Genomic DNA, 24,616 nt, shown 5'->3' with positions numbered 1-24,616 from the left:
TAGTCTTTGCAATAAGGACACTGTCCTCTAGCTGTCATTGCTGTGGTAAAATTTACTGTGCTTTAAATAAGAGATCCCTCCGGTCAGAAAGGTCTCAGCCTTGAGGAAAAACTATTAACAAAAACAAAGCTAAGAGTGTATTATTGCCTATGTTTTCAGTTTGTACATTTAAGATTTTCTTCCCATTTTATAAAGAATGTGTGTGAGAGGGTGACTGTAATTCAAGGACAAGACTTGTTATCTCACTATTGCAAAATATTTTTGAAAGGCAGTTTTTGCAGAATTGGGAAATAGAAAATGTTCTGTTGGCAATAGGATATTGATTCTACTTTAAAATTTTAAGCATTAAGGGTACAGTTTTGAAAATCTTTAATACCAGGTTTATTTTGTCTTCAACTTAGCTGAGAGACACAGTTGATTTATTGTTGCTTATGTAAGTTGTGAATTTTGCTCCCACTCCCCCTTTTTTTCTCTCTCTTTTGATATTTATTTTAAAGACCATGTTGTCTGAGAACATGTTTATTTACCAGCAATTAGAACTCCCTCAGGGTGGCTTTCTAAGGCAGTGTGTCAGAGGCTCTTCTGCTCCTCTTGTTAGGATGGAGGAGGAAGTTGTGTTGTCACTACCAGAGAAATTCCAGTAAACCAGAGTTTGTTTTGATCTCTATTTGAGAAATACAGGACTGAACCTCCACTGTTCTTTATTTATTGCCTGATTTGGGCACAAGGAAAGGGAGGGCAACTTCATATCCTTCTTACCATTTGTGATGTTACTGTGCTTCTGTGTTTCTTTAAAATAATTGCTACTTTATACACAGAATGTGGGTTGTGCCATAGGCTGTGTGTAAGGCAAACCATAGAGTCACATGAAAAAGTGAAGGAGCTTTTGTAGAACAGGAGAATTCTAGGCAGTAATAAACCTGCCAAGGGTGTAAAGTACCTGGAGCACATAATGATGCATTACAGATGTTCACAGCCAGTTCCTCTCTGGTGGTTTCCAAAGCTTACTCCTCTGTGTTTGTGGTGTACTCACTTCTAACTCAAGTGCTTATGCAGTGCACTAAGAGACATCAGCTCTCCTATGTAGTTATCCCTCACTTTGCATTTTTAGTTGCTGAGAAGTAACTAAAAAAAAGTTACACCTAAAGTACACATCCTAAGTACACCTAAGTTACACATCATCAAGTAGGATGTGTAACTGTGCAGATTGTTTTGAGGGGGTCATAGGGGAAGGAAAAGGAGAGACAAGGGGGAATGAAAGATTTAGCTGACAAGTTATGTTTTGGGACCCATTAATGGATGTAGGCAATGGTAATGTTTCCTCACTTCCTGAGCTGCATACAAGAACATGCAAAACCCTGGTTCCTAGTGATAGTTGAGCCATTGGAATGGGATATTTTATTTCATTGACATTTTCCGGAGTTTTAAGGTGCTTGATCTCCAAATGATGTTATGTGTTGGAACCCCTGGTCAGGTTGCTGGGAGTTTATAGGTCTTAAGAGGCTTCACAAAGCCCATGTATCCATGCTTCAAAATCATCAAACTTGCTGTGCAGACTGAAAGCACAGGGCCTAATCCACAGATTTATTCCATTAAAAGCATACAATAGCCCCACAGGTCAGTGAATCCTGAATCCAATTCTCCTTCCTTCTCTATCTTTCCCAGTGGAACATCTGGCATCAAAGACCTATCACTTTCTGCCATACACCCATTGCTCAAGGGAAGTCTCTCACGCCTATTCCTTCATCTGAACAAACACACACAACCAGTCCAGTGTTACTACTCTGGAAGGCTGTAATTCCCCCTTTGCTGCTGCCCTCTGAGTCAGAAGGTGCATGGTAGGGCACTGGAGGCTCTTTGGCCAAGGAGAAATACATAGGCATGAAAAGCCCTCTGCCAAGGCTCCTTGCATTCTCCTGACCTCCAACTAACCCTTTCCCCTGCCTATTCTACGTATAAGGCAAGCTTTAAGTAATTTTCTTTTCATATCCAGTTTGAAACTCTGGAATGTGATCAGTGGGAGTGCTGAACACTCCCAGCAGCAGCATGTAACACTAGGAGCACTGCTATAAAAGACATGATGCAGCATAAAAAGTGCTAAGTGCATCACAAAAAGCAGGCACTTTGTTTCTCAAGCTATACATTTGTAATTGGTATAAACTTTTAAGTGTAATGGATCTTATTCTTTCATTTGTAAAATGCTCCAGTGAGCAGAGCTTTAGCAGTGCCATTGTGAAAGGAAATCACTGGAATCTTCCCAAGATGTCAAGTGTCCGTACATCCCTACTGCTTTGGCCTCATAAATGAGGAAGATGTGCTGTATGGTATTTCTGTGGTTCAGTTCATACAAGTTCTGATGATGTTTGCAAACCAGAGATAGTGATACTTGCCTACCTTGCAGCGTTTATAAGGCCAGACTGCATTCAAGATTGGGAGTCTGTCTGCTGCCCTTAAAACAGAGCCTATTTGCAGGAATGCAAATATCCAATATGTACTTCATGAAAGCCAAATTTGATGGAATTTTATTCTGAATTAGCAGAATTTCTTGGAAAGCATGCTGAAAACCTGGGAACAGGTGGGCATGCTTCTTCTCTAACTTATGGCTAAAAATGACTTCATACAAATCTCAGCTGGTCAGCTTTGGCTTTTGAATTCCCAGGCTGATATTCAGATAGGATACTTGAACCTGGAAAGCCAGAAGAGTGTCACTTAAGCACCTGAAAATTGGAAGTGCAGATAGAAAATGTTCATTTCTACAGCAGTTATGTAGTATCCTATAAATCAAAGGGTGTAGCAATCAATTTAGATAAGAATTGTCCTTTGGCTGTGTCAGTGTTTAGCAATTAAAATCAGTTGTTTATGTGCATCTCTGGGTAGTCCCCTTCCCTTTAAAGTTTGTGTAGATCCTCCTCTCAGGATACATTCCTAACCTAGAGAAATGCCCATTACCATGGTCAGTATTGTCAGCAAAGATTTTAAACACAGATGTTATCCCTCTGAAGCCAGGGTGGCTATAGTCACATGCCTTTTGAAGTTATATATTAAGCCCTAGATTTATCTTGCCTAAGTGCTGTAATTTGAGAGTCTGTTTTGCTCATCTCTCTTTATGGTCAATGAAGATCATTATCTCTAAAATAATTTAGATTTTTAGAAGACCTGAGGTGCCTTTTGAAGCCATATATTTCCCTTTTACTGGCTTTAGAGAGGGGATAGGCTGAGTAGTCTTTTAACATCCAGCATTTGGCAGAGATCCCTAAACAAGGTGAGATGAAACAGAGATTTGGTGAACTGGAGTTAAAATCTTCAGGATTATAAATAGCATGTTTTAATTACCTAAGATAGACTATTTTATCAATGTAGTGACCACTTTGTTTCTTAGCTATGTCAAGGAGAATCAATGCATAGGGTTTTTTCAAGATGAGAAAAAAAGATTGTTTTACTTCAAGTAGCTCTGTATAGATATTATGCTCACTCCTAGGGTGTTCACATTGGATCTTAGGAAAAATTTCTTTATGTGAGGGGTGGTCATGCATTGGACCAGACTAGTCAGGGAAATGGCTGAGTCACAATCCTTGGAGGTATTTAAAAGTTGTGTAGATGTGGTGCTCAGGGATATGGTTTAGTGGGAGGTTGGCAGTGCTGGGTTGTTATGAATATAAATGATTGCTGAGCTGCACTTATGCCTAGCTCTGATCCCACCAGGAAGGGTCAAAGATTTTTCCTGGCCTTTGTTTCAACTCAGCCTTTGTGCTTTGATAAAAACTCTCTTTATCCTTGCTTTTTCACCAGACAGTTCCCTGCTTTGGCTACTCTTCCATGGATTCATGAGCCTTGCCTGTGCTCTCAGCCCACATCAATCTCAGCCCAGATTTCTGCACCAGCCCTGATTTGTAGTGGTTGAGTGTTTTGTTTCTGTTTTTTCTTTTTGCATAGTTCTCCTCAGCTGTCAACTCTGTTCTGTCTGTAGCTCTTGTTCTGTTCACCTCCTAATGGAGAACCATTTGAAGTGGACATTAAGTCAGAAATGAACTTAACTGTGCTGGAACCAAGGTCCTGCAAGATCTGTGCAACCAAGTGGGGTGCACTAACCACACCCAGTAGTGGTGTCCTGCTGTCAGTCCTGGGGTTTGGTTTTTTGAGACACTCTGCAAAGAAATGTTGAGGAATGGTGTTGCTTCCCTTCGTGCACCACCAGGATGTCTCTCTGCTTCACGGATGCCTGATGGAGAGAGACATTATTGGAGCTCTCCTCTGAAGGTTTACACATTTCTTTGATACTAGTCCAGAGCAGAATTATCCATAAGGTTAGTGAGATGTGAGGAAAAGCATCCAGTAGACCTTTATGTAGTCAAGGAAATGTCATTACTATGACTTTGTAATTTTTTCTCCTTTTTCATTCCCCCCCGTTTTTTTTTATTCCCAAATAAGAAATTTCTAAACCTTTTTCTCTTTTCACTTCATGTTCACTTCACATTTTCTAGGATACTTTTATCTTCATAAATGCAGACTGGAAGCATTCCACATTTTCTTCTTGAGCACTTGAGGCTTTAGCCAAATAATTTCCAATAATTTAAAATGAAAAATATTTAATGTGGGAAATAACATGTAAGGCAGAACAAACATCCATTTCTAGGTGAAGATCTCATTATCTCTCAGACCTATAATTTTAATTACTTAGACGAGCCATCTTCTTGACAGACATATTGAGAATAATTGAATTTATCCAATAAAATGAAGATGCAATATAATGGTTGGTGGGTTTTTTCCATCTTTATTCAACAGGGGATTTGGAGCAATGCAAAAATTCCTCAGATGTACAATGCAGAAAGTAATTGGTAGCTCAGGTTATGAACCACCCAGATTTCTCATATTTTAAATGATTAAAATGGTTATGAACTTAAACAATCTAGTACTGAGACATATAGCAATAATATTTTAGGTAATATAGACTTTGCTCCCTGTCTGTAGTGTAGTTTTAAGTGTGCACACTTCTATTTTCAAATAGAATTTTCTATTTATTTTTTAAACATTTAGTAGAAAGTATGTATGTTAAATATTGAGTCATAATTTTTAAAACTATATCCAAAATGGATGTGTACACAAGGATGTAAATATGCATATGTTCCATATGACTGCTAATCAGCTTTCTTTATAAGTTGATTGTTAGATTTGTATGTCTGTAATGTAAATGCTTGTGATTCAGAAAATTATTTAAATACATTTATTTTTCAAAAAAGTTATTAAACTGGAGATATTAGGAATTCTATAACTTAATTTCTAGAATTCATAACTAATGTACTGTATTAAAAAATCTGAAATGGGGGACATCCCTATTTTAAAATCTGTATTTCAAAAGGTATAAAAGAAAAAGAAAAATACTTTTACGTGGACTTGATCCAACACTCAGACAAGGAAAAGAATTGACTCCCACTGACTTCAGTGGGAATTTAAAATCAGACTCTAACTATAGGTGAGCTTTTTTCCAACTTTTACTAGACAGATTGGAAAAATGAATGTGAAGTAGACAAGATTGTGCAGTCTTGTATTTACAGGAAATGACAAGCTCATGGTTTAGGGCAGAGAGAGACATAATGGCTTTGATACAGGGGACCCAAGTTCCAGGCTCCTTGTTGCAGACCAGGTTCTTCTTTTGAAGAATCTGCAACTTGTGCTTTTCTGCTTGTTTTGGAAACAAGCTGGAAAACAAACTCCAAGGAAAAGACTGCTAAATTCATACTAAATCTAGTTAATGAAATGTACAGCTTAGAGAAGCAGTGTTTAAAAAGGAATATTGTGGAAAAATTGCAAACAAATTTAAGTGTGACAAGATGGCTTTCCTGCATTGTATGTAAATATCTGTAGTAGAATTACACAGAATAGGTGGTTTGGATGAAAGCTCTGGAAAGAACCTCAGCTTCAAGAATTCCTGAGTGTTTAATTTTGCAGTGTTAATGTTGATTCCTTTTAGCTTATATGCCCAAATCTCCACAGTGTGTTGGCCACTGACTTAATTTAAAGACTCATATATCCATTAAGAAATAATTGAACTATTTATATAATTATTGGTGAATTTTGGCAACTATAACACTAAAACATAAATTTGTTTTCTTTATTGCAGACATCATATAAAGGTAATTAGAGATTATTCTGTGTTGTGAAAAGCATGAGGGCTTTTCTCTCCGTTTCCAAACACAGCCTGCATCAAGTTCAGGAGAATGTCTTGTTCTTTTAAATTTCACAACAGTATTTTTAATTTCTTCCTATGTTCCAGTGTCTTCCCCCTCCAGTCTCTCATTAATTTTCTCTCCTATATTCTGCCCTGACAATATCCTCAGCTTTTTGTTGTGGTCTCCACCATCTACTATTTTGCTGTGGAGACTGAAGTGAGGGAACACTTTGGCTTTTTGAGCCACCCAGGTGCTGAGTGCCTGATTCACTGTTGTCTGCCACAAACCATGAACAGCACTTACTGAACTCTTTTCTAGCAATTTGGTCATTTTTGCCAAACTTATGGGAGATTGCCATTTTTGAGGACAAAGTTGGGTTTAAATTGGGTGGTAAATTTTAAAGTCACTCTTGGCAGATTGACCAAGATCTACAGAAAGTAAAACCTGGCTAAAGACACAGCCCAAAATTCATTACTCCCCCTTAATCTAGAAGAAGACACTCTTGAAAGACTATTTAATATGAAAGTATGTCCAGTTGTTGACTACTTAGGTATTTACCTTCTGACTTTTTTTAGGTTCAGCAGATAGATCGTGTAGTAGAAGTTGTGGAGGAAACTATTAAAGGTAAGCATCACACTTGAACTAATTGCAGCTAGTTGGAAAGTGTAAGCATTACCAGCAGTCCTGCTGGTGTGTTCTTTTTCACCCTAACTCTTGCTTTGTGCTCTAGTTGAATGTTTGGGCAGTGCTATACTTTGTCATGTATGCTTTGTATAAGTGATAATTTCAGAGATGTTTTCTGTCAGGAGCTCCGTGGGCTGTTGGTTTCATAGGTAAATGATCAAGAGGAGACATTAAGAAATCATTTCATCAATGTAGGTTGATGTAGAGTATTGTATAAAGCTCCTGCACTGTCTTAATTGAGTGTGACACTTCCACTTTCTTTTGTTTAGTTCTCTGGTATTTTCTTCTTTTCCGATGTTTTGGCTTACCTCCCTGAGCTCTTCTCAGCAGGGCAGATAAATTATCTTCTGGTTTCATGTTCTTTTATAACTCTGTTCCTTGTTCCCTCTGGCTTTGTTCATGTGTGTACTCTTAGTACTTTGCAGCAAAGGAGAGAAAAAGCCCAGTATTGTTTCTGCAGTCTGACCAGTAAACATTTGCTGTTAAATAAATATATTTGTCTGGGTCTTTCTGGGTTACCTAAGTTTGTCTCCATTACTTATCAGACCATAAAAATTACTGTTCCCTGAAGCTTTAAATTACAAGTTTTAGTTTAATTGGCTGTACTTTCAATATAAACAAGTGTCTAGTCAACAAGACATTGTCAGTAACTTTAATGCTGGAATACGATTTTTTTTAAACTACAGCATGAAAGTTTAAAGCAGTGCAAATTCTTAAAAGGAAAAAAAAGCTTCTATCACAAAATTGTGTAGTGTGGTGTAAGGCTTTAGAGCTTGTGGTTTGAAGGTCTTAAGATGTCATGTTGCTCTGAATGCTTTCAGGAATGAAACTTGTACTTTTATATACTCTCAACCAAAATTTTTCCCATATTATCGTTAACTTATGGCATCTATTTTTGGGGGGGTAGAACCTACTTTTCCATACAAACAAAGAAGAAATATATTCAGTACATATTTTTTATTTAATAAACCAAACTGTTTTCCCAGAAACATCATGCTGTTCATGACAATATGTTGGAAATGATGATGCCTCATGATTTTTACAACAGTATTTTAGATCCCTATCTGCTTTTCCCCAAATTTTATTAGTTCTTAAGGGATGATAACCTGGGTCAGCATGCCCTCCCTTTACAAAAATGGGGTTTGTAATATTTATCCTGACTCTAGATATTACTGCTTTTTTGATAACATAATTACTCAGGTTATGGTGACTGAATGTTAAAGAGTACAAATAATCTACTAGCAGCTGTTAAAATAATGATTTTCACTAAATGGATTTTTAGATTGCATTTTAAACATTGATATAATGCTGGAAAATAATGTTCATAGGAGTGCTGGTGAACATTTAAACTTTAAAAGTGTGAATTTTTGGAAAGATTTTTGTTCCTTTCTAGCTTACTAAAAGTGATTTGAATTAGAAGGAGAAAGTGAGCTGCTGAATTCCATACATAGTGCCAATTCCATCAGGGATTTCCTGAAAGGTAATGGAACACAGGATTTCTGGAGTTCTGTTGGAAGAAAATGAATGAAAACCAGGTCTCTGTTTTGAGAGAGACATTGACATACTGGAGAGAGTCAGAGATGGTTAAGAGGCTGAGACTGGATCATTTCTCCTCATAGGAGAGCCTGGGAAGGCTCAGGGAGGGGGAATCACATCAAAGTATATAAATACCTGAAGAGAGGGTCCAGAGGGAAGTGAGAAAGACTTTTTTCAGTTGTGCCCACAGACAGGATCAAAGGCAATGGGCACAAAAAAGCTCAGGAGGTTCTGTCTAAACACCATTTTTACTGTGAGAAGGACCAAGCCCTGGCTCAGGTTACTGAGGGAGGTGGGTGGTAGAGACTCCATCCCTGGCTGTATGCAAATACTGTGGACCTGGCTCTCAGTGGCTCTCCTTGGGTGAGAGGGTTGGACAAAGTTGTCTCCAGAGGTCCTGTCCAACTGTAACCCATCTGTGGCAATAAAATTGCAATTGGATGGAGCATCAAGTTGGCAGAGATCATAGCATAGCATAATGGCTTACTTTGGTAAAAGCCAGCCATAAAAATAAGAGCTTTTACTTATATTTATTTATTTTACTTCAATAAACTGCATTATTTTATGTATTTTGAAATCATCTACTAATGGAGAAGAATGTGAAGCTCTTTTTGTGTTTTATGAAGAATCTGTGAACTGCCATTATCCAAGTGACGTAAAATACTGTAGATAACAGGACTGTTGATTAGAATATTTTGTTATATAAAATAGATACATGGTAGAAGATTAAATTAGTGTTAGATCAGATGAAATGTAACCCTTTGTTTTCATCAGGCTACATCGTGGGCAACATTTTCTAAAGCTGCTAATGCTTTCAGGAGATTGAGGTGGTGTGGGACAGGAGATTAAATATTCTGAATTCAGAGCCAGCTTACACCTGTGACTTTTAAGCTGTGTGTTTCTGATAGCTGTATGACACAATTTGTTTCACCTTTTTTTTTTTTTTTTTTTTTTACAAAGCTAAAGGTTGCATGGGTGATATACTCTTGTAGTGTGGTTATGTACATAGTGAAAGCTTCAAAAGTACTATATACTGAGTGTTTAAAAAAAATTTGACTGAATAAGTGGAACTTCATAGTGTCTCTGCTCTGTAGAACAGCTCTGTAGACTGGTCAGCCTGAGTTGTCTGGATTTTCTGTCCAAATGCCAAGGTGGAAACAGGTTACCCTGATGCTAGTTTTAAGTCTAAAAGTCTGGCTTTCCCTGGCTTCCCATAGTTTTTTCTTGGATGCTTGAATTTTGATGTACACAGTTTACAAAAAGGGAAAGTTTGCAGAAAGATTTTTTTCCTTATCTCTTTTTTTTTTTTCCTAATAGTCATCCTTTCAGTTTTTCATGAAAATGGCTTCCCTGTTGGATTTGGTTGAAAGTTTGCTGCACTCCCAAGGAAAATTGATTTCTTGGAATTATTTAGAACTCTTTGTATGAAATATGAAAGGTTTTTTTCTAGCTTTATTTCTCAGTCTTAAGGGCACTGTCAGGAAGACCTTTTCAGAGCAATTCCATTCTGCTGGGTCAAGAGATGGTAGTTTCAAGAAATATATCTTTGTGGTGGTCTTTACCACATATGTCTGAAGTCAGTGTAATTGTTAGTTCCCAACTCTCCATCAAGATAATTCTGATAAACGCTTTTTATGTGACTTTATCTTTTTATCCTGCTTCATCAGAAAATGGAGAAGAAGGATGTGCACATTTGTTGTTGCACTGACAGCTAAAAGAGAGAGAGAGAGAGACTTTTAAGATGCTTAGTGATTTCTCATTTTTATGCTATCCTAACTTTTATCACAAGTGGTGAATTGAATCTTTGAAATTTCCTAATTAGCAGGTAAATTAGAGGTAAATTGTCACTTCCAGAAGCAATCTTCAATAGCAGTGCAGTACTTGTATGCAGGTCATGTCTAATTAATATTTATACTGTGTCCCAAGATATATCTTAACTAGAGGCATCTTCACATACTTTTCATATGATATGGTAATTTATAATCTGAAACCTTTATGCTGCCTGTGAGGAACTAGACAAAATAATTCATTGACAGTCTCAGAACTGAGTTTCTCAAAGTGAGAGCCACAATTCTGTAGCCAGTGTGTCTTTCATTCTTCCTGATAAAGCAGAATGGTTTTGTCATGGAGGGTTCTGATTTAACAGTTCAGTAAACCTTGCTTCATCTGCACGTTCCCCAGATTTTAAATCTGGATTACAGCAATTTTTACATTAGGGCAATATACCCACTCATGTGCTTTTCCAGTAAGGTGTTTTGATGACATAGAATGTTAGGAAAATATTGCTGAGGAGTTGTGGTGCCTGTGAGCTAGGTGAAAACAGGCCTATAATTGGTGTGTGTTGCATCACTTAGTAAAATTTCTGTATAGCATATAAAAATTATTTGGGATGACCAGTTTCTATGGTGTGCTCCAATAAGCTGAAGATTTGTCTTTGGAACTGCAGAATGTCTTTATGGTGACTGCTCAAGTCAGCTTTTTATGAATCACTCTAAAATCTGTCTTTAAAAAAAGCCTGTGTGTATATACAAGCTTGGCTATAAACAGTTTACAGTAGGCAAGAAAATACATTTCTTCTGTATTTTAAAGGAGAAATGTTAACTGCTTAATGGAGAAATTCTTCTTTTCTGGCTTTGAATTTAGGTCTTCAGAGATTTAGGTCTTTCCCCCTTCCTTTCTAGACATGCTCTCAAATCTCATGTTTTTAAGGGTTTGTGGGGGTGGGAGGCATGGGACCAGAGTATTTGTGTACAGTCTGCTTTTAGCTTAGGCCTTAGGGAGATGAGGGACATAGGTTGAATTGAGTTTAGTCCATATTGTGTCTGCCTAATGCTTTCACAAAACATAGTTTTACAATGGGTCATTAGACCTGATTATAAAAAACAACTGAAGGAAATTACTTCAGGGTTGAGCCCTTTATATTTAACATAACCTTTCTCAGTTTCAGTCACGTTGACCTGTCTGGTGAAGTTGTCTATCCATTCCCAGTTTAAACATTGACCTTTATTTGCTCAACTGTTTAATTGTCTTCATGTGGTTAGCAGGATTCATGATAGTTGCAGTGTCTGTCTGTATGAAAAAGAGATAAACAGTACCTAGATTATATGTAGGCTAAAGTGTAGAATTTTTACTGGATTGTCCACCTGACAGTGAGTGTGTATGTGTGTGTGCATGTATTTATATATGAATGCCAGAATGTTAAACAGTGTTTGTATGTGCTGCTTGATTTCACAATAATCTGCTGGTAACAGTAGATAAAATAGTCTCTTTTCAATGACTGTGGGAAGAGTAGCCTTGACTTAAGAAGTTGATGACAGGCCAAATTGAAGAATAAAAATTGGAAGAGTCGGGAGTTCCTATTTGAGGAAAAGTATCATTTGGCTCTCAGTCAGGAAAGTGACTGTGTGTGCCAAAATGCAGCTTAAGGAGGGTCAGAGGGAGGGTAGTGGCCTCATCAAGTCTCTGTTTCTATCCCCTTTGAAAGGACATAGAAAGGAGGGGTGAAGGGGGCAGTTTTGGGTGGGTTGTTTTATTTATTTCACTGTGTGGTGGGTTGACTTTGTCTGGCTGCCAGACCCTCACCCAGCTGCTTTCTTGTTCCCACTCCTCATGAGGGCAGTGGAGAAAATAAGAAGGGATAACTCTTGGGTCATGATAAGGACAGGAAGATCACTTACCAGTTACCATCATGAGGAAAACAGACTCGACTTGGGGGAAATTAATTTAATTTACTGCCAATTAAAAATAGAATAGAGTGGTGAGAAACTATAACTACCTTCCCCCACCCCTCTTCTTCCCATGCTCATGCTTCACTCTCTCATCCCAGACTCCTCCATCGCCTGAGTGGGCGCAGGGAGATGGGGAGTGCAGGCTGTGCTCAGCCCAGTACAGCCCCTCTCTGCTGATTCTCCTTCCCCACACTCCTCCTGCTCCAGCCTGGGGCATTCCTGCGGGCTCTGGGGATCCTGTTCCAGCACGGCTCCTCCGCAGGGGGTGCAGTCCTTCAGGAGCAGGCTGCTCCGGTGGGGGTCTCCGCAGGCTCCGTGCGCTCCCTGCCAGGAGCCCTGCTGCCGCTCCGCCGCGGGCTGCGGGGAATGATCGGCTTCGCTCGGCTCTTCTCCAGCGGCTCCAGGGGAATCCAGTGGAGCCCCGCAGCACCTCCTCCTTCTCCTCTTTCTCCTCCTCCTCTTCTCTCCTTGCTGCTCACAGGGCTTTCCCTCACGCTTCTCTCCTGGCTGCCCAGGCAGTGTTTGTCCCTTTCTTACACCTGTGACAGCCGTGGAGCTCCGCGGTGCGCTGTGGCAGGGCTTTCGGAGCTGGAGCCGCCTGGGTCTGGCCCTTGGCAGCCCCGGCCTCTCCTGGCAGCGGCCCCGGGAGAGTACCATGTCCCTAATGCGATTTCTCGGAGGTAGAATTGCCTTGTAAACTGAGACTGTGGAAAAGTAAGGGCACTAACTGGAAAAACTGTGTTTGAGGCAGGTTGGATAAGACTTAAGCAACCTGGTCTAGTGGGAGATGTGCCCATGGGGTTGGGACCAGATGGTCTTTAAGGTCCTTTCCAATCCCTTAACTGAGAATTCTATGATTCTATGAACTCATGCCAGGGACTGTGTTTAAAAGACTTAAGAAAGCTGGATGGGGATTGAAATAATGTTTTCAGTGGGAATACCCAGAGCTACAGTGAGTCAGTAACTTCGGGCCATGACTGTGATTAAAGCACTCACCCATCACTCATTTGTTTGTATCAATCACTGAGGTCAATGGCATAATGTGGTACGTGTCACCTGCCTCTGTTTTGTGTGCCCTGGATTGGAAATTTTGGAGATACAACCATTTAAACAAAATTATAATTTTTTTGTTGTCGTCAAAGCATTATGGGTAGAAAGAGTGTCATTACTCAAACAAGTAGCTTTTCCCCCTCATTCTGTTATTTAAGAACTACTTTGATGACAACGCTTTGGCTTATAAAAGACCTGGCTGGAAGGTGTCCCACTATATGGTCTCTAAAGGTTTTTTCATGTGGCCAGAGGCTTCAGTGAGAACACCAGGTTGTGTTTTGATTGCCCCTTTCTGACTGCTCACTAAAAGTGTGATGTACTGAAGGGTACTGATGAGTTCCAAACAGTAATACCATGATCTGTGCCACTATCAGTTCAGAGAGTTCAGCTTTGTAGACTGTAAATTAAATAAAAATGTAGAGCATGATGAGGAATATACAGTAATCATGGAGAAACTGTTTCTCCAAAGGCAGATTTTAATTGCTTTTGTAAAACATCAATAGTGATGTGACTCAACATTAAAATCATCCCTGCTGGGGCAAGAAATTTCTGTTACTATCAACTAGTTTTTGCTCTTACAAGAAAGTTTATTGCTGTTTTTGCTGTGTGTGTTCAAATGCTTTTGGGCATGCAGGGACTATTAGGTATGTGAGATGATGCAGTTCTTTAGATAGGTTTAGTAATTATTTTTCTCAGTGTAGTTATTTCAGTGATTTAATTTATAAATCTGATAGAACTGACTGTCCTTATTATGACTGTCACTGTTATGACTTTATTTTGTAAATAGTTCACAGAAATGGAATAGGAGATAAATAGTGCCACAGAAGAAGAAAACAAGCAATTGGGGGAAATGGACTGAAAATCTCAGTAGCACAACTGTGATTGTTCATTGTTAAATGAGCCTGTGATTGGCACGGAAAAGGTGCCTTTTCTTCCAAACCCATATGTGCTCTTTTCTACACTTTGAGTGAATCTTACATCATCCCTGTTTTTCTGTCCTATTCACATTAGTTAGAGTCACCTGAATTTAGCTCTGTTAGAGACTCCTCAGGACTGGTAAATGTAAAGAGTACCTCATGGTTTTGGATACAGGGGAAGTTCAGCTCAGCCTTTCACTCTAAGGCTAAATTTGTTCAGTTCTTCTTGCACACCCCAAAACATTAAGCAAGTTACTTGTGCTGCTGCAGCTGACTGACAATCCTGCTTTCAGCACTTCCCTTCCTCATAATGCAGCCTGTTTTATCTGATTCAAAATGTCTTTTCCCTTGGAAGTTTCTCTCCAGGATCTCCTGAGGTTTTGAGCAGAATCTTTGATCCTAATCAAATGCATTTCTTCACAGAGAGGTGAGGACAGAGGGTCAGGGGAACTCTTCCTGTAGTCGATTCTTAGTATTGTCCTGAGCTGTGGAATTGTGGCTGGCATTTTAAGCTCACAGGAGATCTAACATTCAGGCACTTTTTCAGAAAGACAATAACATTGCATGATCTCAGAATAAGTAGGATGAAGCCAGTGAATCCTGAAAAAAAAAAAAAAAAGCCGTAGTGCCTTAATAGGGCATTTCACGTGCTTTTTCTGTGATAGAGAAAAATACTATGGATGTGTCAAAAATGTTCCTGAATATAAGTATTCAGGAACATTTTTGACACATCCATAGTATTAATTTAACTTGGTGAAATTTTTACATGGACAGTAATGCCTTGTTAATAGTTATCTCTCTTTTGTGTATGACTTCTTGTACAGTACAATTTTAGTGCTTACAGATATTGTTATGATTGAGTCATACACTGGAGACATGCCAAGAATAAAGAGGTATTGCATGTTTAATGGAGAGAAAGTAGTGTATTAATTTTGGCAATATGGGACACCTGTGGACCTTTTCTACTGAATATCTTGTTTTTGAAATTACATTAAGTGAATTTTAAAAAGCTCCTGTCTTCACCAGTGTGACACTCACATTCCAGAGTCTTCCAAAGCAGTATTATTGTTGGATGCTAATTCCAAGTGCAACACTTAGTAGATCTCTGTATTTCAAGCTAGTTACAAATGTGCTGTATGCTTCACGGTAATTCCTGCACATTTCTATGAAGCTTTTTGATTTTTTATAGGGTGGAAAGCAATCTTTTTATGAAAGAGATTTGAATGCAGAGACTGGATCAAACATTGCATTGGCTATCAGCATCCTAATGGGTCTGGGTGCCTGGCCCAAGGCATGGGGCAGTGAAACACAAGGAAAGATCAGAAACTCTGACATCATTAGTTTGAGTTAATCCCTGTTCCTGCCTACACCAGATGAAGGAGTTTGACTATTACAGATTCACTGCTGTAGAAGAGGAATAATTTTTATTAGTTGCTTGGTCAGGAGCAGGACATTTACCTCTCAGTTAGGTTTGGCTTTTCTTTGCTCCCTGAATTTACTTGGGACAGGAAATGCCACTGATGACATTCAGGGATGCCAGTGTGCTGCTGGCCAGCTGGGGTTGGTTTGGATGGGAGCATCCAAACATCAGAGTCCTAAACCAATTAGTGTCCTTGTTTTTGCACTTGTGTGTGTCTGACAGCATGTGATTGCTCTGGGGAGCTTGGGAATTCCTTTGAAATCAGTCATGTCTGCTGTGGGACAGCATGTTTGTGCTGCAGGGCAGGGAGAAAAGATGGGAGAGGAGCATCAAGCCCTTGCTTGATGCTTCTTTCAGTCTTTATCACTGCTTTTGGTTCTTCTTTACACTCCTTCCTTTAATTTTTCTTTGAATAAATGTATTACTTTGTTTTCCCTTCATACACTTTTACCTTCCTTTCCTTAGCTACACTGCTCCTATGTGCTTTTTTTTCCAGTGCTAACCTTGAGGAAAGGAAACTCTCTATTCATTAAGAGTCAAACAGTGGTGGAAGGAAACATGTGCAAAACTACACGAAATAGTGCTTAATCCTGTTCCTTAAAGATGCTGGAGAAAATCAGGTTGGTGAGAGACATCTGAGAAGTGCAGAACAGTGCGTTGGCAGCCATGCTCTAAGGAAAAAAGTGTCTTTCAGGAAATGGTGAATAACCTCTAAGCACAGTGATGTAACTGGGAAAGGGAAAGAGTGTGTAACAGAACAAGCAGAAAACAATAGAAAATGTTGCTGCCAAGGCTGGGGTTTCCTGCATCTTTGAGGATTTTCTGTAGAATCGTGGTTTTGAGCTGCTTGAGATATCTGCACTGAACTTGGAAGCTAAGAAATCTGTGTCTGGGTGGGAGTTGTGTTTCAGAGTCACACTGTATAGCTCCAGTGGGGTGTGCAGGGAGGGACCCTCAGTGGCTGCCCTCTTCCTTCTTTCAAGCAGATATAGTTTCCCAGCAGTTCTTGAGGAGTGTAAGCCTATGGACAGAGCGAAGGTGACCATTTTTTAAAACATAATATAGATCTACTAGTATCTGATATGACACTGATAGCCAGGTAAAGTTTGCTAAAGTTTACTAAGCCAGGCTACTTCCCCCTGATTTATACTTGTAATAAGCTAGGAAGGTACCAGTCCCACTTGAATCTGTTTGCTCTAATATCATTAGCATGCTTCTGTGGTTCTAGGTCACAGGGATATGATGGTAACCTGAGCTTCACAGGACATTTAATGCTATAATCTTATGACAAAGAAATTCCATTACCTGTTCCCTTCATATATTTGTATTTCAAGATTGGGCCTTCTCCTTCAATCCTGAAGCACATACATTTATAATTAGAGGTATATGTACATGCCATTAAAACTGTGCTACTTCTTTGTCTCCCTTTTAACAAGTGAAAATAAATACCTTGAAAATATTTTCCTTTTTGCATACTGAATGATCAAACTAGACACATTTAAATGCCTTCTTTTAGACTAACACTAGGATTTAATATCCTGATTAATTCATTCCAACCTTGTTCTTCTTGCAGATAGTGCCAAGTAGTGTGAATTGCATCTACTGACTTCTATGTAAAGATGAGTTTAATATTAAACAGTTCTGAAAACTAGAGAGCTCTGATTCATTTCAAGTTGTTCCTAGCTTGATTTCACTTGCATTTGCTGTGAGTGATTCTGTTCTGCAAATGTCCTTGCTGGACTTGGTTAGTACTTCTGTTATTCATAATCTGTATTAATTATCTACTAATTAGTGAAAAACTGCTCTGACACATGACCTAAACTACTAATTAACATTTTCAGGTTTTGTTTTGTTTTTTCTTAATGGAATTTTATCTGCTGATGGACTGTGTGGAAGAAGAAAAGTTATTTTTATAGCAGAAGCATTTAATAGGCCTAGATCGTTTAGGCTTTCCTATCTAACCCGACGAGATCTGTTTGTCTTTAAGAAGTGTTTCAAAGCTTGCATTGTAGAGTGAGCCCTCAAAAAAGGAGTGGTGTTTGTTTGATATCTGAGATGGAGCACTCATCATTATGGTAATAGACTTGTGATTAACTCAGTTTTCAAAAATGTTGTACAAAACTTAAAAAAAAAAAAAAAAAAGGAAAGAAAACAAACATGAAAAGAAAGACTCCTTTTAAGTTTGGGACACCTGCTTTGCTTGGGTAAGTTATGCAACCTGTAAAGTCAGAGAGAAGGTAACTTAATCAGATAAAATGCTTTAGAAGTAAAGCTTAATTGCAGTGTTTTGTCCCATTCTAAGCTTTGAAAGGAGGTCATGAATGAGATTTAAAATTACTTTTTCTGTTAAACTTGATGTTGGTCTGGGCCTAATAGTGCTGGTTAGGCAATCTAAAAATAAAAAGGTTATTTAGCCTTTTCCTAGTTGAAGTTGAAAATACTTATTTTTAAGTTTTCTTGAAATAAGTATGAGGAAAAAAAGATTTACAGCATGTGAAAAAGTATGATTCAGTGTTTATCAAGTTATGTTTTATTAATAGTAACAATTCTGTAAACAGATGTTTTAGTGCTTACTTAAAATGCAACAAAATAGTCCTTGTATGGAGTAGGGGAAAAAGGATTTAAGGTCACAAATACTGTAACTGAGGGGGTTTTCTTCTTAGGAAAAATAATTAAGTGTGCATGCCACACAAGTCACAGTAGTTGGATGTGCATGTGCTGCTTGCCTTCTGTAAGCATTAAATTCTCTGGTAAAAATCATCTCCCACTAGAGGCATTTTTTCAGCCTCTGGTGTCGGGACTGAAAAGTACAGGGATATTTTTATTCTTGGGTACCCCACAGGTCTTACAAGCCTCATATTAATTCAAACTTCTGTGTCATTCGGGAGGAATATGGGAAGTGTATTTTATGTGAGAATAAGATGCTGCATTTGATTGCCAGGCCATAGGTTTCCTGAGCTCAGGCTCAGGGTTGGGGTGGGTGCTAACATTGATGTGGGAGATGGTCACAGAGTTGGGGTTTCTTTCCTGAATAAAGGAAGTCTCTGATGATAGAAGCAGCTCAGTCTCATTCTCCCTATAAATTATATTCTGTCTGTAGAATGGCCTCATCTTGTGGGGTGTTTTTGGGGGTGGTTGCCTGTTTGAGGACTGCTCTCAGTATGAGAGAGGGAGAGCATGAGCTAAATTCCTGTTAGAGAGCAGTAACTCACATGGCTTCTCCTTGTGAGGGTCTGTGTTCTGAGGAGATGAGGCCTCCCCAATTCTGCATGCTGAGATATTACTTGGGGAGGGGGGCAGGTTGGTTTTGTGGTTTGTTGTTTTCATCTTGTTTTTAAACTTAAGAATGGTGGTTTGACCCCAATTCTAAGTGTGTTAATTTTAAATTTTGGGTAACCTGTTAAACCTGATTGTTTTAAGACTGCAGTGAATCGTTCCACTGCATTTTCAGCCATAGATCCAAATACACCTTTAATATGGCAATCTAGCTGAATATTTAAAAAATGGATAAACTGGTTTATTCCAAATAAACCACAGTATTAAGAAATAGAAAAGGAATGTTTTCTGTTTCTGGTTTAAGGCACTTGCTTTTCTTAAACAAATAAATAAAATGGTGCCACGCTTGCAGCTCTTCAATGGAGCATTAGATTAGAAAATAACTGATGCTATTGTGAGACAAGGATATTGCTGTTATTATCAGGAAAAGGTAGAAGTGAGTAATTTAGCAAATGCTAGTAGCACAAACACCATATTACTAAATTCACCACAGGCTATAATGAAATTTTTGTCAAATGCAACTGCAGAAGTTGTGCCTTTTGTTTCCTGTCAACATGATGATGTCTTCTATCAGTATTAACCATTATGTCTCCTGTTGGTATTAACCTTTATGCTATCAGGTCAGTCCTGCTCTTCTGTTCATTAGATCACATTTTTGATTTAGACTTTTTATGTACTTTTAAAAAACTTAAGATCTTATTCTAGAAGTAGTTGGCTTTTTTCCAGGCTGTTGTTGTCCTATCAAGGAAATAAATTCAGAGCATGAATGCCACATTATTCAAAAATTAATTTATGACTCCTCTAAACAGGCAGTGAAGAAAGGCTTTGACTGATGAAGGAATTAATTTAAATTCTTATTAAAGTAAATAGCTATTGGTAACATAAGTTAGGAGCTTTGATGTAACACAGTATTTAATTGATTTGAAGTGGTCATAGGCTTTCTGTGCTGGATGTAGCTCAGCTTGTACTTTATAGTTTCATGAATTCCTCTCACCCCCCGCTCCTATTTCAGAGTTAGTTTTTCTTTCCTGAAATATTTGGTGGATTGGAGCTGTAGGGTTTACTAACAGGGAGTTTTCCAAGTGGAACAAGTTGCTTTCTTTTCCTGCCAGTTTGAGTTGTTGTCTTCACACTCTGTTCAGGCATCTACCATTAGCTTTCACTTGCTGTCTCTCCCCTGCCTGTTCTAGGCTTTGTGGAGTAAATGATACAAGTCTTACACTTATAACTTGGGAACACTTTAGACTACCTTGTGCAATAATACACACAAGTGTTTTGATTCTTCACTGTTAGTTCTTGCTTCAAAATATCAGTGAACCCTGTCATTTGTGTTTTTTAAATATAGGACTTGTCATGGCACTACTGATGTTGCAGGCAGTTGGTGAAATTGTTTGTATTTTACTCCCTGAATATTAATGGATTCAGGAAAGTAGTTGTGAGGCAGTTTTCTGACCTGCAGTCGTCCTGGTGTGGGAGGAATATGTGCAAATCTTGGTAGTTAGCTTAGCCATGGACATGTGAGGATATGCTTCACAGCACTTCCAGACTTACTCAGTAAGGTAACCTTGAAATGGGTTGGTTCTCCATATAATAAGCTAAAAAAGTATTTAGTTGTTTATTGCCTCCTAATTTAGGTTTGAATTAAATTTTTCATGAAGAATCATCTGATCCTGCCATGCAGCTCATTTAAATATTATTGCTATGTTGCTATTTGCTAGAGAATCTGAAAATGAGACTGCTTAGATAATTTTAATCAAATAAAACAGAAAATGTAAGTGTGAAGAGATAATTGGATGAAATAATTTGCTCATTTTAAGATGATTTATTTTACCTGTCAGTGTCTCTCTATAAATGCTCCAGATGGTAGAAATATATTATTACACCTCATTCTCATTTTCAGTCTTTGAAATATAAACACTACTTCTGAAGAAGAGCAAATCAAAACAACTATGATGAGACTTCTTTGTAATGACTGAATTTTTTTTGTTTAATTTGAAGGTCATTCTGTGAGACTGCTGGGTCAGAAAAAGGATAATGGAAAACGTTTGGGGGGAGCACGACTGGATTTGCCAAAGATTAGGAAGAATCCACTGATAGAAATAATTTCCATCAATACAGGGTAAGAATCTTCCAAATTTACAAAACATTCAATACTGCAAAAGAATTCCTTTTATCTCTTTCTGCAGGTCTAGTGTACTACTCCTAAGCTACAGAGAAGAAGGCAGGATGACCACTTTAAAATAGTTTAAGGTGGTAAATTATATTCATTTTGGAAAATAAATCCCTGCTTATTTGGTTATAAAAAGAATAGAGCATTTGTAGGGTTTTTTTCTCTCTGTGATTTTTTGATTTCTAAGATGGTAGTTCCAGAATACTTTTAGTAACTCATTATGATCTGTAAACATCATTAAAATCTGTCTGATGTGATTATCTGCCCAGATTTATTAATGGCTAAATTAGATATAGTTACTTTTGTCTTGCTCCTCTAACCTGTTTGTAAAGAGTCATCATGTATATATTTCATTCTTATATTCATTTGAACAAGCTACTCTGTCCTGTCAATCAACTCTGGATGCCCATTTCCTCACAAGACTGCAAGCATTTTCTGTTCTGTACTCCTGCTTTGAGGAATTCTATTTTAATCTTCCTTCCCTTGTTGTTTTCGAAGGCATTTATCAATGCCAATTGGTATCCTTCCATTTTATCAATTCATTAAAAAAAAAAAAAGAAACAAAGCAGCAACAACAAAAATCACACAAGTCCTCTTCTGATTTTCTTGTCTTCTCCAACTTATGTAGTAATTTCCCTGGTGGTTGAATTTAAAATGCATTGCTCTGGGCATCCCAGGTAGGTGTGAACTTATTGCCTAGAATGAAAAAAAAAGTGGTGTATCTCAGGTTTGAGTTTGGATTAGCACATTCATAAACATTTCATAGAGGAGTTCTGATACTATCTTCTTTCTTACTTGTTTTTTAGTAATGTGGCCTCCATAATTGCTGTGAAACCTAGTGTGCTGCTTAGGTCAGAATATCAGTTCAAGGTTTAGTGTGGTTACTTTTTCTTCCTCTGACTTCTGGTAAATATATGGGTGACATTTTGTCGTATTTGCCGAATTATAATACCTTCTTAAATTGCATTTTTGTTCACAGATTGGTTTTGAAGTCTGGATATAAGCTCTTCAGTGTAGTTACTTCAAGTGTTCTAAATTCTTAACCTTATTTTCTTTCCAGTGAACATCTTGTTTTTGCCCATCAAAATCCTCTTCATGATTAAAACCATTTTTTTTACATTTGCTGTGTTTGACTTTCAGATGGTGAAAATTTTCCTTTTCCATAATATTTATCACAGAATGATGTTATAATATCTTTCTGGTTGTAAATGTTGTCAAGGTTGTAAGCTAACTGAGCCATGGGTCTTGTTCCTGTCTTTTGATGTATAGTAATGAATTTAGGATAGGAAAATTAGAAATACTAATATTTCAAATATCAGATTATTACTGGTTTAATTACAGAGGTTAATACAAGGCTACTGTAGGGTATGTACACTTAGCATTAGGTGACTGGTGAGGGTAGCAACCATTTGAAACTTTTTTTAATATATTTTGAATAGATGTATTTTTTTACTGTTTGAAAAAAACAATTCCTTCCCAAATTGATCAAACTGCAGACTGTTCACATCTCCTAAGAAGTTACTCTCAGAAACCCTTTCCTTTAGAACCTGATAGTTTACAAAAAAAAAAAAAATTACATTTCATAGTTGTTCTTTCTGTTCTCAGGTCAATTAAATATATACTTACTACCATAAGACAATAGAAAAAAATACTGGAAGGCACAAAAAGCATAACTGTTTCATTGAGAAGAAAGTCAAATATGACTTGATAAAGCAAAAGCATTCTTAAAGCCTCAAACAAACAAGTTAGTTGTGTGAGACCCCTAAATTAACTACTATCTCAATCTATGTTATAATGCCTGCTTTCCTCTCCTGAAATACAGATGTTTGGGTTTTCCTGTCTTTCTCTTCCCCTTTCCCAGCCTTCCCAGCTGTGTATCGTAGGTGACTTTTTTGCGTGTTGGTTTGGGTTTGAACAACAAAGCATAGCTTTAAAAGGCAGCAGTTTCTGAAAATGTAAAAATGTAGTCAATGAAGAACAAGACAGACTGTATGAGTCACTGTGATTTCACTGTGCTAATTTTATCAGCTTTGCCTTAGTAGTCTGGTTATGTCAATTTTAGTACCAACACCGCATTGGACCTGAGTTTTCTCTGTGCAGAGACTTGAGGAAACTTTGAAGACTGTTTTTTGGTACAGTGATCTTTATTAAGGGGTGACTTTGGATCAGATTAGGTGGTCTTAAAATAGTAAAAAAATGCTTTGTTACATAGAGTGGTTTCCTCTTTGGAAATATTTTTGTCTGATACTGTTAAATGGTAGCACTTGGGAGCAGCATGAGCAGGGCTTTTCTGTGAAGGAGGCCAAGAAGGGATGTGAAGGTGCCACCAGCACAGGCAGTGCCCACTCCAGCAGGACCCATGGTGCCATGGGGCCTGAGCAGTGTGACAGAACTGGGCACTGGTGGTAGGAGCCATGAGCAGTTCCAGACATGGAAAATTCCATAAACACAGAATATGTATGCTGTGTTGGAAGGGACCCACAAGGATCATAGAATCCAAGTCTTCACCCTGCACAGGACAGCCCTAAGAGTCAGACCATGTGCTTGGGTGATGAAATGATCACCCACAGCCTGGGTCTGAAGAGTACAAATAACACAGGTCTGAGGAGATGAGTGCAGGACTGGAGGCAGGCATGGCACTGAAGCTCAATCCAGGTCTGAGAACAGAAGCCTGAGCTTCACAGGGGCTCCTGGTGCAGAATGGGCTGTGGAGGCAGCAGCTGAGGCTGGGCAGGTCAGCGAGGGCCTGGGGGTGCCCACAGGGCTGTGACAGGTGGTGCTGAATTACCATTTCCAGCTGGGGTTTTAATGAAACCTTGGCCTCTTCTGTAATTCTGTGGGGGAAGAAAAGGCTTATTGGAGCGTGTATATTCCCTCCTCCCCAAAGCACTGGAGTCTTCAGTGGCTCACATTAACCCCTTTCCTTCTCCAGTAAGATGAATTCCTTTATGTACATGGACATCTGCCAGCTGAAGCTATTCTTCTGAGGGTTTTGAGGGACCACTTAATTTTTGGGAGTCTCCAGAAATGCTGATTGTTCAGCATCTCTCATCTGTGTCTTTGTTTCTTAACTCAAGATGATGTCAAATTTGGTAATTTTTGACATGAGATTTCTTTTATTGATTCCTTCTTTTCTCAGAAATGGAGGGGAAAAAAAATTCCTGTCCCAAAGATTTCTGTCCTTGCATAGCAGCTGTGAACTTTTTCTGTACTGTTCCAAGCACAAATGCATGCCTACCATATGCACATGTCCCTCTGTGTTTGTATTACCCAGACTGCTGCTGTCCATGAGTGTCCTCAGCTGTTTGCATAAAGCATATCTGTCCCATCAAGGGACAGACATATTGTCCACTACCCTGTGCAGTCTGTAATAATTATAATTAAAAAAACAAAACAAAACAAAAACATCCACTAGGTATGGAGTATCTGTGAAGATCAGGTATTCCTCTGTCAGTCCTGAGCCACCTCAGAGGTTTTACACAGTGGAATGTTGGTCGCTAAAAAGGTGTTGCTTTGTTGCTTTGCCTTTACAGGGACCTGTGTCTTTTTCAGTGTTTGGCACTTTTTTTATTTAGTTCTTTTTTTTTAAGTAATGGACACTTTTTTCCTACTGTTAATTTTGATTGTCCTGAGGGTTGTTGTTTTCTTATTGAGAAATCCAACCTATT

General features: G+C 38.4%; 1 protein-coding gene across 2 annotated transcripts in view; it reads left to right on the top strand.

The window, feature by feature from the left end:
* Positions 1-24,616, top strand: part of CDKAL1 (CDK5 regulatory subunit associated protein 1 like 1) — a 378,008-nt gene that overhangs the window by 120,726 nt on the left and 232,666 nt on the right. For both annotated transcript variants that reach the window (XM_009093895.4, XM_030241687.2), the window contains exons 7-8: positions 6,743-6,791; positions 20,777-20,897. In XM_009093895.4, the coding sequence (XP_009092143.2) occupies positions 6,743-6,791; positions 20,777-20,897 (170 nt within the window). The remainder of the gene's footprint in view (positions 1-6,742; positions 6,792-20,776; positions 20,898-24,616) is intronic.

This window comes from Serinus canaria, chromosome 2 (genome assembly GCF_022539315.1).
Source record: "Serinus canaria isolate serCan28SL12 chromosome 2, serCan2020, whole genome shotgun sequence".
Lineage (NCBI taxonomy): Eukaryota > Metazoa > Chordata > Aves > Passeriformes > Fringillidae > Serinus > Serinus canaria.
The sequence above is the reverse complement of the archived record's forward strand: the minus strand, read 5'-3'. Positions and strand labels throughout refer to the sequence as shown.